The following is a 14,749-nucleotide window of genomic DNA, read 5'->3' on the forward strand; positions in this document are numbered from 1 at the left end:
AGGTTTAGATGGTGTAGATTGCCCTCCTCGTCTCTCGCCTCCCTCTTCCCCTGTCACCTTCCATGCTGGCACTCCCGCGCTGCTGGAGACAATACACATGGTGAATCGGCTTATATGTAGAGCCCCCAATACTAGGGCTACACATGTGCTGGTTAATGGGTTGGTTCTCTACGCACTTTTGCAATGAAACAACAAACACTGCCTAAATATCTTCACTTCAACAACTGTATGCCTTCAAGTGTGCTTCAGTCATTTATTAAAGCGAACAGCTTTCTAGAAGCATTCAGCTAAGCATAACTGCGAGTCGGCCTAGTTGGAACATATTCATATTGATACTTTTTGTGCGCAAACAAACAGGGACGAAGAATAGGGGCAACACAAGGACGAGCGCTTGTCCTGTGTTGTGCTCGTCCTTGTGTTGCCCCTATTCTTCGTCCCTGTTTGTTTGCGCACAAAAAGTAGCATTCAGCTATTTGCTTACATTGGCAATCATCATCAATGGTTTCAGCATAATTTTAGTTCAGGTGTACAGCTTACATTGTACAGGACATCGAAAATAAAAGAAACCCGTCAGGTAGCTTGGAAAGACTCTCGCCCCCCCCCCCCCTGGACATGAGCAGCAACTAGAACTAGGAGCATAAGCACATCAACAAATACATCTGTCAAATAGCAAAACACTTACCATTACAACAGAATATAATTAGCCTACACTAGCTAAACAGAACTTTTCAGGGACACTTTGGGCAGGAGTTATGAACAGTATTTAAACGTATTTAAAGTCTTGAAGTGCACAGAGTTTATATGTCGTATCTGAAACAGTAGCTGTACCTCACACAGGAAAACAGCATTGCACATAATACAGATATAATGTATGATAAATAAGAAATCTAGTTTCCCTTGGCAGTAAGTCATGATGGTATTACAAAATCCTAGTATTCAAGTTAGTTTGTATGGTAAATAATCAATATGAAAGGCACCTAGCACATGTTCAGAAATGCATTACACCAACTTTTAGAGGTGTTTACCAGCTGCTCTCAAAATAACTCAGTTATTTTGTACTATGTGCTTGCCTCTTGCTCCAAAGGACAATGCTGTGCACTTTTGAGGCCATTTGTTTAGTTACTTAGGTAAAATGTCATCCTAGTGATAAAGCAACTTTAACATATGCATTCTCGACTATGGGCCTCCACAATTTGTCGTCCTGGACTGCCAAGGTCGGCCTCATACACTGCTTTCTGTCTCGAAGGATTCCTTTGAAAATATTTTTGTCTGCGTTATAATCAACTTCAGTTCACTTGAACTTCTCCCTTGGCAAACACAGGTAATTTTTCCCACCAACCAGGAATTACTTACCTGTACTTGCTTTTGCAAGAAGTCACGGTAGCATTGAACTTAGCGACACAAGTTGGTGGCTGGGCACGATTATATTTCTTGATTTTTTCTTTCTTTTTTTTACAAGTTGTAACAATGCATCATTATTCAGTATACTTTGGCAGCAGGTGTGTTTTGTGTAAATTTGGTTTTGCAGGATAGTCGGAGCATCCTTTCACAGCATGTGCTTCAACACATGCAACTGTGTGGGACGTTAAGTCTTTATGGCCTTTAAATAGTAGCTTGGAAGGCGCAAGACTAATAGCTATTAGTGGTTTTACTGTGCGTGCTTTGGTATCGGGAATATTGCTTTGGTAGGAAAGTGAGAACGTGGCCGCGTGGTTGAACACTTGCAAAATCATGGCACACCTTAAGTCTGTGCAGCATTGAATGCTTTTAGAACATGGGCGAGAATTACTTGCTGGCATTTTAAGGATTTAGATACTGTGCTTATCAGTTTTTCCTGGCAGACACATGCTCTGCATTATTATAGTAATATAGTATTTGCATTAAAAAGGCGTGCAATACAGGGCAAGAAAGCCGGCAAAACGTGCAGTGTGCGTGGGGTCCCTCAAGGCAGATGAGAGGACAGATGAGAATGGAGAAGGAATCGAATCAATCGGCCCACACTGTGATGCCTATGCTAGCCTGAAGAAAATGGAGGCTTTCGAGGATGAGCTTATCAAACAGGTTGAAGAGCTCAAAAATGAGTTAAATAAGGAGCGTGATGCATGGAAGGTAGTGGAAAAAAAGACTTCAAGCAGCCGAGGAAAAGCTGAACAGGGCCGCCATTGCAAATGAGAATGGTCATGACAATGGAACACAGTCCACCGACATGACAGGAGCGGGAGTGTCAGCAAAGTACGTGGAATGCGTGCGACATGGTGAGAGGGTAGCTGGAAAGAGCGGCACCTGCCTTGAGGCCGCCATGCGAGGAAAGCAGGAGTGTCAAGTACGAATCACGCAGAGGACAAATGGAAGCAAGGCAAGCAAGGAGAGAGTCAAATGGTGATTATTGCCGGCAACTCCAATCTGGCTAGGTGCTCAGAAGCAATTGTGGAGAGGGTGAAAGACCATAAAAGAGTGGCGGCAGGGACATTTCCAGGGTGGACACTGGGTTCTGTCATGGAGCGAGCAAAAGCAAAGCTCACGGAAAATGCCCATGTGCCCAACCTTGTCATAGTAGCAGGTGGGCTAAATGACTTCCTAAACAGGAAAGGGACAGGACTAGCCCAGCACTTGGCAAAGGGGGTAGACAACTTGCGTGAGCTGTCCCCTCAGGTGCAGATTGTGGTGTGCGGGGTACCGGAAGTGCCTGCACGTGACAGTCACATTCAAAGAGCCGTAGTGGCTGCTAATGAGGCGATGTGGAAAATGAGCCGAGAAAAAGGTTTTGAGGTTGTCGAAGTAAACAGGGAAGTGTGAAGTTGTGGTGGTTTTGAACGAGATGGGATCCATTTCAATTACAGGCTTGCATGAGAAGTGGGCTGGCAACTTGCTGGTTGCACTGTTGCTTTTTTAGGGGGCCCATGGACACTCAGGAGGCCAGAGTAGGTAGCGATAAAGAAGGTTCCCTAGGGGAACCTCAGAATATCATCGCCGTCAGTAACACAAAACCTCAGAATAGCGTCGCTGTCAATAACAGAAAAAGGAGAAAAACAAGGACACCACGCCATGCAATATGCTACATCAGCATGCAGAGCGGCAGAAGACAGGAAAAGTGGGCAGAGATTGAGGAGCAGTTAAAAAGATAATAAATAGTGGTGTATGCAGTTACAGAATGCACCTTAGAGACTCTGAAGAGCCGCCATTGACTGACAATTATGTTTGGGAAGGGTGCAACAGAACTAAGTCGGAAAGAAAGGGAGGGGGAGTCGGAACACTCATCCATCAGGGAGCCAAATGGAAGAGTAAATTCAAGATGTCAAGAGCATCTTTGGTTATCAGGTACAACGAGTGGAAAAAAACCTTGGCTGGGCATAATGTATTTGTGGACCGGAAATAGTTGCACAGAGAAGAATCAGGAGTTAGTGGATTGCCTAAGTGCTGATATTAAGGGTTTCGGGAATGATGCCGAAATTACCCTATACGGTGACATGAATGCCGACATACAGAATCTAGATGGCTGTACCGACAACAACGGGAAGTAAATGCTAGACCTTTGTGAGCAACATAATCTCATTATTGTGAATACAGGGCCTAAGTGTGAAGGGCAGATCACGTGGGAAGTGGGGAACCGGCAATCGACTATAGATTACTGTCAGATGACAGAAGGAATTCATGATAACTTGAGAAATGGTCATTGACGAGGAAGGGCATAGCAGCATACAGAGTCACCATAAATGCATCATTTTGAAAATGGGATATGTAGTTGGGAAAGAGAGCAAGAAATGCAAAATGGCCAGTCCAATTCTGAACGCTGAACAAATAACAAATATAGTCAAAAAAGTCGAGGAAGAAGTTTGCAAATGGCCAAGAGTGGGAACATAGTGAGCTAGGTGTAATAATAACATAAATACGGAAAGAGAAACAACGTGTTCATTGGAAAGGAAGAAAGAAACGGAAAAGCTGGCGGAACAGGGAGATACGAGAAGCGATCGCCAAATGACAGAAAGCATCCCAAGAGCACAGGCCGGCAAAGAATGCGCAGTTGCCACAGGATGAAGTGGCCAGTAAATAAGAAATGTACCAGGAGAAAAAGTCTGTGGTTGAAATACTGGTGCAAGCAAAGATGGATATCTAGCAAAGATGGATACGACAAAGGTGAAAGTGAACATTGGTTGTCAGAAAGACGTGAGAAAATGAAGGCCGCACCTAGGATATTTTGGAAGCACATAAAACTATTAGGCAGGAAGTCAAAAATAATACAACAACATATCCTAAACGCAGATGGAAACAAACTGGAGGGGCAAGCAGCGTTAAATTACATCTGAAAAATAACAGCCGAATCTTTCCAAGGCAATGACAACATTGTATTTAAAGAAAGAAAGAGCATGAAATAGAACCAGGTGAAAAAGGAGCTGGTGCTGAAAAATTTCAACTGAAAGAAAGCCGAAGAGAAAATTCCTAAGCGCACAGCCACAGGGACTAGAAGAGGCTACCTTTAGGCTGATTAATGAACTAGGACCAAAACGTAAGGAAGCTCTGGTGAAAGCAGAGGAAAAAGCTTTAAATGATAGATGAATACCAGACAGTTGGCAACAAAGTAGAATGAATTTAATTTATAAAGGTAAGGGGAAGAAAGATAAAATTCACTCGTGTATACCGTTGACCATTACATCGGTAATATACAGGTTAGTAATGGAGGCAATCAAATTAAAGCTGCAAGCATGGGCAGAGAATAATGGCAGTTTGGGAGAGCTTCAGAATGGCTTCAGAATAGGTAGGCATTTGGATGATAACTTATTTGTTCTTACTCAGTGTATTGAAATATCAAGAGAAGAAAGCGGACTGTTATATGTGGCCTTTCTACACATTACAGGAGCATATGACAACGTAGACCACATTTTATGGGATATTCTGGAAGGGGAAGGCTTAGGCGACGATTGTGTACAGCTTTTGAGATTTACCTAGAAAATGCCATTTGCGTTGAAAGGCAAGAGATGAAGAGCGAAGAGAAAGTTGACATCAACAAGGGACTGAGGCAGGGGGTGCCATTATCCCCACTGCTGTTTATGATGTACATGGTGAGGATGGAGAGGGCGCTACAAGGAATTAATATTGGTTTTAATCTCTCATACAAAGAGGCGGGTACCGTAGTAGAGCAGCAGCTTCCAGGTTTATTTTATGCTGACGATATTGTGTTGCTAGCTAACAAGCAAAGTGATTTGCAACGTCTGGCTAATATGTGTGGAGAGGAAGGCAACAATTTAGGTTTAAAATTTAGTGTTAGAAAATCAGGTGTTATGGTATTCAATGAAAACAGTGAACAGACAGCGGCGATACAAGGCCAGGAAATACCTCGGGTAACAGAATATAAATACCTTGGTATATGGATAAACGAAGGCAGTAAATATATGGAAACACAGGAAAAAATAATAACAGTAAAGGGGAAGTGAAATGCAGCCATAATGAAGCACAGAGCGCTATGGGAATACAATAGGTACGAGGTGTTCCGAGGTATGTGGAAAGGTGTAATGGTTCCAGGACTTCCTTTTGGAAATGCGGTTGTTTGCTTTAAATCAGAGGTACAATCACGACTCGATGTGAACCAAAGGTTAGTGGGACGCCTCGCATTGGGCACTCACAGGAAGGCTGCAAATGAAGCTGTGCAGGGTAATATGGGCTGGACTAGTTTTAAGTGAGGGAAGCTCGCAGTAAAATTGAGTATGAAGAACGGCTGAGGAATATGGAAGAAAGTAAATGGGCTGGGAGAAGTTATCAGGTATCTGTACAGGGAAAACATTGATTTACAGTGGAGGAAAAGAACTAGGAAACTTACCAGCAAGTATTCAGACTGTAAGGTGAGCAACAGAGCAACAAAGAAGATCAAGCGGAAAGTCGGAGAGGCTGAAATAATCTCATGGGTGGTGGCAATGAAAAAGGAACCTGCCATGAGTAACTACTTAAGGGGAAAAACACAAAATCAGAAAAGAAACAATTTATGATAACTTTAAGGGAAGCTCATTACTTTTTGAAGCGAGATCAGAACGCCTTAGAACACGCACCTATAAAGCGAGATGTAAGAAGGAAGAAGCATGTGCTTGCTGCAGTAAAGTTAGAGAAACTATGGAGCTTGTTTTATTAGAATGTGAAGATATCTGCCCAGAGGTCTATTTAGGCACCAATGGACTCCTTAAAGCCCTTGGGTTCAGCGAGAGCAAGGCGAAATTAAACATGTCCGCAATAGAGATTAGTGAGAGCCAATTGGAAGATTGGTGGAAGTAGGGGAACGACATAAAACGGAGACGTACAAAAACAATGTTCACAATTAAATTATGGGGTTTTACGTTCCAAAACCACTTTCTGATTATGAGGCATGCCGTAGAGGAGGACTGCGGAAATTGAGACCACCTGGGGTTCTTTAACGTGCATGTAAATCTAAGTACACGGGTGTTTTCGCATTTCCCCCTCATCGAAATGCGGCCGCCGTGGCTGGGATTGGATCCCGCAACCTCCATGCTCAGCAGCCTAACACCATAGCCACTGAGCAACCACGGCGGGTAAAGTTCACGATAGGGGGTTAGAAAATTTGGTTATGGAAATTCATAGACAGACAGACAATGAACTTTTATTGAGGTCCTGAGGGACTAGCCGGTGGAGACCCGTTGGGGCCCCCGGCTCGCCGCTGGCTGCTCCCATGTCGGAATCGGGAGGCCAAGCCTCTCCGCTCTTTTACGGGCCCTCTGGACGGCCATGGACTGGAACTTGAGTTGCGTACTAGATATGGCCTCGTCCCAGTCTCGTTCGCTGGTGAGGGACGTATCCCGTAACGCAGGACACTGCCAGAGCATATGAGGTAGAGTGCTAACCTCCCCACAATCCGGGCAATGTGGGTCAATTTCTGGATAAATCCTGCTTAAGAAACTTCGCGAGGGATATGACCTCGTCTGAAGCATCCTAAGCGTGATCGATTGTGATCTGCATAGATTTGGATGTGGAGGCGGGAAGCGCCTGCGTTCCTCTTTATAATCGGAGACGATCTCGTGAAATGTTAATAACGGGTCGCTGTGGCCGAGCTCCTCCAGATCCAATGTAGCCCCATCGCCGTCGCGGCGCGTCAATTCTCACGCACGGCGGTGAGCAATTTCATTGGGGTTCGGGCGGCCCGGCAGCACATTGTCGCCCATGTGAGCTGGGAACCACATAATATAATGCACGGGGTCACAATTAGTTCTGGACTTGTTTTTCAGAATCACCTCCACCTGTCTTGCAACCATTCCCGAAGCGAAAGCCCTGACGGCCGCGCGTGAGTCAGTGTAGATATACGGCCTTTGTGAATCCTGCATCGCCAGCGCCACCGCCACCTGTTCTGCCACGTCGGCCGTCACAGCGCCTACCAAGGCCGCAGATAGGAGCTCGCCCTTTTCGCTGACCGCCGTGACCGTGAATTTACCGGAGCGCCCATATTGAGCTGCGTCCACGAAGGCTTCCATGCCGACCGTTTTCTTCAATATCGTCCTGGCACGAGCTGCTCGCCTGCCCGCATTATGTTGCGGGTGAACGTTTCTAGGGAAGGGACTGACGACGTAGGTCCCTCTGGAGTTCTCGTCCAGCTGAACCACCTCGCTATGATTGTAACGTGGCTGCAAGCCCGCAGCCTCCAAGAGGCGCCTACCGGCGCTGGAGCCCGAAAGCCTCGTGATCTGCGCCGCTCGTTGCACCTCTATGAGTTCGAGGGTCGTGTTATGAACGCCGAGCTGCATTAGCCTGTCCGTGCTCGCCGTGATCAGAATACCGTGATCGAAATTCATAGAGCTTTTTTTTTTTTAAAAAAAAAAAAGCCTAGGTAGGACATTAGGCAGCATAACAGCAAGAGCTTGGTGGAGCAACCCACCGCCCTGTTCTAAAGGGGACGCTCATAACATCCATCCATCCGCTGCTGCTCAGTGGTGCCGCCTGTTCACTGGATGGAGCATATAATCCCAGGTTACAGTGAACTACAAAGCTTTCTAGTGGCGCAAGCAGCTTCTTGGGAGCGGAGCTTTCAGTGTGGAACGATGCGGCGGCGCTGGTGTCAACCACTCTTGACAATTGCTGCCGGCCGCACTGCAGCCTGCAGTGGCGCAGCATTATACTGAATGGGGTTTCTTATGCGAAACTCGCTAGCCAGTACTTTGGAAGGAAACAACAAAACATCCATATACCAGCACAGAACAAAGGAATGTTGGCGTGTCCCACATATCAGTACGAAGCTAGGAACAAAAACAGGGCGCGTTGGTTTAGCGAGTTCGCTGTACTGCAGCTTAGTTGTTCAGCTGTTTGTAAGGAAAGCACAGCAGCACGGTTGCGCCCTTTAATGGGAGGTGCTTGAAGTGTATTTAAACCAGCTTGGCTGATTACTTCAGTGCTATACACAAATGGAGTTGTTACAGTAACCGGCACTGCTATCTGCTTGTGAGCAAGCTAGGAGGCGCGTCACATATGAACGGGTGATCATTGCCGTGCACCCATCAGACATTCTATCATATTTCGTTACACCCATTATTTTTCTAACGTTTTCTGTTCTCTGTCCAAAATTACTGAATATGTGCACACTGTACCGTCCCTTTATTTTAGCTGTTCCCTGCATGCAACTGGCCGGACTGGCTTGTAAAACACTATTCGATAAAAAAATCTTAGTATCACTTTAAATTTACATGTCATCATTTTAAAAAATGCAGCTCACTTTCTTGTATACTGAGTAGGCAGCAATTACATGATCATTCTTTCTATGTCAGCTTTCACGTGCTGCTACTTTGCTGTCACCGCTGCCTAGATATGAAACTTGCCGCAGACGTGACAAGATAGACTAGTTTTGACTACATAATCACTTTAAATAATACACTACTCGAATGTTTTTGGAACTCACTCTACCTTGGGTTTACAGGTGGCATTGAAGAAATACCACTTTAATGTATACATCTTGTTTCCCCTTTCTCCCAGCTTACGGTCATCAGGCGTGGGAACAAAAGCACATGTTATTTATTCACATTCAAGAAGTTTCTTATTTGCACATTAATTCAAAAATTTACACAGTGCGTTAGAATAAGCACAAGAATAGCACAAGAATGGCAGTTCCCCTCAAAAACCTTGGGTCACGAGAGCGTTACTTCGATGTATCTTGAAGAAAAATCGGCTCCACAAAAGGGTAATTTGTGAGCCCTTTAACTGTGAACCTAAATCTCTTTTCAAAAAATATTCTAACACACTTGCAGCCACACTTAAAAGTGCTAAACGAGATTACTTTCAGAACAAGATTTTGAATAATGGCAATAATACGAGGCGCAACTGGCATGTCAACGAATGCTTAAATAATAAATTTCCTGAGCATCTAACAAAAATAGAAACTGAAACACTAACATACTGCCACCCAGATGATATCACAAATGCCTTCAGTGGGTATTTTAGTAGTACTTGTGATTCACAAACAGATCCCCCATTACCGACATTGCCTCGTCATCTTCATTCTTTCCACTTGCAACCTACGAATGCAAAGGAAGTTCTTCATGTTATATCTTCGCTTAGGTCTACTGGACCTAGCCTAGATTCTGTTCACCCATCTCGTATCAAGTTAGTTTCTAATAAACTGGCTCTTATGATAGCAGATATTGCTAACAAAATGTTTAAAGCAGGCATATTTCCCAGTTCTCTGAAAGTTGGTAAAATAACACCTGTTTACAAAAAAGGCAATCGTGAATTTCTGAATAACTACAGGCCTATTTGTATTCTTTCGCTTTTCCGTAAAATAATTGAACTAGTTGATACAGGTTTATCATTCTACCTAGCAAAATTTCATCTACTACCACCTAAACAGTATGGCTTTCGGCAGGGTTGCTCAACTGGGCTTGCGCTTCTAACCTTCACCGATAAAGTCAAGAAGGCAATCGACCAAGGGTTGCTGGTTCGAAGTTATACATTTAACAAAAGCTTTTGACACCATTAATCATAAAATTCTAACACATAAACTTGAATCTTATGGCATAACTGGCCCGCCACTTCAGCTTATTTCTAGCTACCTAACCAATCGTACTCAAGTTGTTCAGACTGATGGCAAACTCTCATCAGCTAAGAACATATATCAAGGCATTCCTCGGGGCTCGGTCCTTGGCCCGCTGCTGTTTCTACTATTTATTAACGACCTACCTAATGTTCTGACCACTACCGACTGTATATTATATGCAGACGACACAACTATGTTTACTTGCGCTAATGATGTCGACGAGCTACAGCGAAATGTTAATGTTGATCTGCATAACGTAGCTTCCTGGTGTCGAAAGAACATGTGCATAAAATCCGCTAAAAACGTTTTCTTATGGTTTTTCATTTCTTCCCGACACTTATTTCAAAATCCATATCTGTGTGTCTTGAAAACAACTTAATACCAATATCTGATAGCACAGTTTCTTGGCGTAGTTTTAGACAGGCATCTGAAATTCAATCTTCATGCGCAGTCACTTGTCCGTAAGATTTCGTTTGGAATACGCGCCATAATCAAAACCCGCTGATATTTTCAGGCACACATTAAACATTCCCTTTATCATGCACACATTCATAGCCATTTATCTTACTGCATATCAGCCTGTATGTGGGGAAACACATACCTCGCTCACCTCAGCGAACTTCAATGCCTGCAGAATCAGGTGCTTCGTCTCATGACTTTCAGCCATTTCTTATCCAATGCAATGCCACTTTATTGTAGTTTAAACATTCATCCTCTTCATCAGCTCTTTCAGTTAATGTTAGCAATCGTGATCTATAATTATTTCGTAATATTGCACACATAGATGGTTTTGTTATTGAAACTTTTGTAAATATTAACACTACTAGGTTTCCTGAACTCGATAATCGTCTTTTACCTAAAGTACGCACAAACTATGGTAAGTTCACTACCACATTTGCGGGTATAAAACTATGGAATTCTATTCCACATACCATTAAATCATCCCCCACAGAGCATACAAATTTTTTAATCGGATGTTGTTAGCATTGGATGTGTTGTCTTTCTCTACTAATTACGATTATTGTATTTTTAATACCATAGCTGATATGATGCCGTTGTTCGATGACGTTGTCAAAGGCTCCTTTGACATCTAGCGCCATGATGATGTGTTCTCCTTTGTGGGGGACGTTGCTTAATACGGCCTCTCTTAGTTGCAGTAGCACGTCTTGCATTGATAGTTTTGCCCTGAATCCAAACATGCTGTCAGGATACAGCTCTTTGTCTTCCATGCAGTTTTGGAGTCTTTTGGTGACTACACTCTCGTATATCTTGCCAAGGCATGATGTGAGTGAGATGGGTCTTTGGTTTTCCACTTGAAGTTTCTTGCCTGGTTTTGGAATCATAATGACTTCTGCGTGTTTCCACTCCTCATGCACTGTTTCTGCTGTCCATTGCTCGTTTAGGTAGGCTGTTAATCTCTCGACCTGCTCGTAGCCGAGGTTGCGGATGACCACGTTTATTTTGTCCGCTCCTACCACTGTGTTCTTTGTTGCGCTTCTTATGGCTGCATAGACTTCTTCCAGCGTTGTGGGTCTGTCTAGCTCTTCGTTTTCCTTTCCTTCGTAATGCTCCATGTAGGCTGCTGGGTTGCTGTTTCCAAAGCATTTCTCTTTTACTTTTTCGTTTAACTCTGTTCTTTTGTATTGGTGAACTAGTCAGTATATGGCATTGCTGTTTTTGGGTTTTGTTTTGGTTGGGTCTATGAGGACTTTGAGTAAGCACCATATCTTTGCCGTGCCCAGGGTGCCGTTTAGCGAGTCACTGAATTGTTGCCAATTCTGTTCAGCTAGTTGCATCGCGTATTCCTCTGCCTTCATGATTTCTGCGATTTTTAGCTTGAGATTTCTGTTGTATTTTTGCTTACTCCACCTTTTCGTGAGCCCTCTTCTCGCTTCCCACAGTTTGAGTAGCCTAGAGTCTACCTCTGGGTTCTGCGTTGTTCGCTCAACCTCCTTGGTGTATTTTCGCTGTTTTTCTTTTAGCATGTTTTCCCATTCAGTTATCGATTCAGCATCTTTAACCGCTTCTTTGCAAGCTTTCCTGAAGGCTTTCCAATCTGTGATTTTTGCTTTCCCGATTTGGCGTCTAATTTGGCCTGCCAGGACGATCTGTGTTTTTAGAATGAAATGTTCACTGCCTAGGTTTTCCATTAGGTTTTCCCATTCCGCATGTTTTGTTCTTTTTACGTAAGTGAGGTCGGGGCAAGTGTCGTTGCTCACGCTGTTGCCGACTCTAGTTGGGGTGTTTGGATTGATTATGAGGTCGCACTCTATGCTGTCTGCTGCCTCGGTTATTGCTCGCCCTTTGTTGTCTGTGGTTTTGTATCCCCAGCTGGTTTCTCGTGCGTTAGTCCCCTAGCATGACTAGTGCGTTTCCTTTGGCTAGTTTGTTCGCCCCTCCGAAGAGCGTGTCGAATTTTACTTTTCACTGGCCTGGGGGGCTGTATACGTTAACTACGAATATACTTGCTCCCCTTCTTTTCTTTTTTGTGATTATTTCTACTATGGTGTGTTCTCAGTGTCGCCTATCCTATTATGTGCTATGGCTGTTAGTGCCTTGTTTACTAGGATTTCTGTTCTATTCCCCTGGATTTTCATAACACGTATATCCCAGCAAGACAGTGGTTTTACCCATCTCATGTAGGGCGATCACGTCAGGTGGAGTTAATAGCTTATTAACATATTGCTGTAGTAATCCCCGTTTTCTCTTGAATCCTCTGCAGTTCCACTGCCATATTCCTAATTTTTCTTCATTTTTTCCTTGTGTTGTCCTGTTCATGGTTAATTCTAGGAGTCATCTCTTGCGCTGTAGTTTTCTAGCAGACATCTTTGATTCTCTCCGTAATTTTCTGTTTGCGCATGGTGCAGATCTCGGCACCTTGCAGTAGTACTTGCTGCCGTACTTCTTGTATCATTTTCTGCATTTCTGCCACAACTTGTGCCAGGTTGATTTCTCTTGGTTGGTTATGAGGCGGGGGAGATGGCAGCGTCTGTGGCCGGGGATGGCTACCTGACCTCATTTCCTGTACCTCCTGCATTAGTCTTAATTTTCGCGTCCTGTTCCTCTAACTTGCGCTTGAGGGCTTTGTTTTCTTCTCTTAGTTTTTCATGTTCGTTATAATTAGTGTCTACACCCGAGTGCAGAGACAAAGATTTGGGAGGGCCTGCTTCCCAGCTTACCTTCGTGCCACCGTTGGGTGTCTTCTGTTGGTTCCCTCTGCTTTTGAAGGCCGGGGACAGGAGCATCAGGAGCTTCGGTCGCACCACTAGAAAACCTTCTAGTTCACTATACCTAGGTGTTTTTCTGAATCCTTCCTTTGACAGTTACGTGTGCCCTCCTGGAGCAGTAGTTGTAAAGAACCCAATCCATTGCCGTGATCAAAAAAGCGCCCCGCTACTACTGCAACACCAGTCAGAACCTTGCATTTGCTGACATTCCGTAAAATGTCGTTCTTGCTTAATTACCCTCAATAATATTTGGCTCTTTTGTTTCGTTTGCAGCGCTGTCACTACTGGGCTGCTGCTGTCGGTAGCGCCACGAGATATTCAGCCACATACGCATCATCGTCCCAAGAAACATAATGTCACTCTGTGCAAAACTACTATTGGAGAGGGAAGCATTGCAACTATTATTATGGCAGGAAGCACTCTGTGTAGCCGCTTGTCGGTAAAAAAAAAAAATTAAATTATGGGGTTTTACGTGCCAAAACCATTGATTATGAGGCACGCCGTAGTGGAGGGCTCCGGAAATTTCGGCCACCTGGGGTTCTTTAACGTGCACCTAAATCTAAGTACACGGGTGTTTTCGCATTTCGCCCCCATCGAAATGCGGCCGCCGTGGCCTGTCGGTAAACAAATGATGCAAACAAGCAGCGTTTCCTCTAGCAAAACGCTCCGCCTTGCTCGATTATACCACGCTAGACGACACCCACGCATGTGCAAAGCACATACTTATAGACCTATTAGGATAGTGGCTAGCACAAAGCCAACCGGTAAGTTTCCCACAGTCGAGTGTGAACAATGGAAAACAAAACAGTTATTCGCTATGCACAGCCCCGAGAAGGTAATTTGTTGAACCGGCACAACATGCGTATAAGCAAGGCAAATCTACACACATCACAAGAGTAAAACAATACACGATAGCTTGTTGTTCATAGTCTGCTTCAGCGATACGGTGAAGTGAACCTACCTACGAGAATGGTGTTGCCCCAGAATGTCGCCGCTATAATATGTGTCCTTGACAACAAACACTCCATGACGATCAAGTATCAGAAAGTTCTCTTTGTAACAAGGATATCTCGGTGAAGTCGCATTTCATGACAGCAAGCAAACAACTGGTACAACAACCGTCGGCCGGCAACGTTTTCACAGCCGTGCACATGGACGAGGTACTACGAGCGCAGCCATGTTTGGATGGATGGATGGATGGCGGCTATACCCTTTGTAACGGGCGGCGGCTGGCGCCACCTAGCCTTTTGCTCCCCCTCCTATTTTATTATTATTCTTTTTTTATCTTTCTTTATATCCTCTTTTTCTCAACCTAGTTTTTACTCTCCTCCTCCCCCCAAGATAACTATCTAAAACAGTAGAGGAAACATTATGTCCCCGATTTATGGTATTATCTATCCCTTGACTTCCTCCACCAACTCCCCTTCGTTACTGCCACTCTTTTTTCGTCTATTTGCCCTCGTTCCCCGGGAAAACCTAATGCCCCTTCCATATCTGCCACTGTTCCCTC

General features: G+C 44.3%; 1 protein-coding gene across 5 annotated transcripts in view; it reads right to left on the bottom strand.

The window, feature by feature from the left end:
* Window positions 1-14,437, bottom strand: part of LOC135909425 (tRNA (34-2'-O)-methyltransferase regulator WDR6) — a 443,227-nt gene extending 428,790 nt beyond the window's left edge. For 4 of the 5 annotated variants that reach the window (XM_065441378.2, XM_065441379.1, XM_065441377.1 and 1 more), the window contains exon 1: window positions 14,201-14,437. In XM_065441378.2, the coding sequence (XP_065297450.1) occupies window positions 14,201-14,267 (67 nt within the window). In that variant the 5' untranslated portion in view covers window positions 14,268-14,437. The remainder of the gene's footprint in view (window positions 1-14,200) is intronic. The other variant, XM_065441380.1, reaches the window with a different exon arrangement.
* Between the last annotated feature and the right edge of the window lie 312 nt (window positions 14,438-14,749).

The sequence above is a fragment of the Dermacentor albipictus genome, unplaced genomic scaffold (assembly GCF_038994185.2).
Source record: "Dermacentor albipictus isolate Rhodes 1998 colony unplaced genomic scaffold, USDA_Dalb.pri_finalv2 scaffold_17, whole genome shotgun sequence".
NCBI lineage: Eukaryota > Metazoa > Arthropoda > Arachnida > Ixodida > Ixodidae > Dermacentor > Dermacentor albipictus.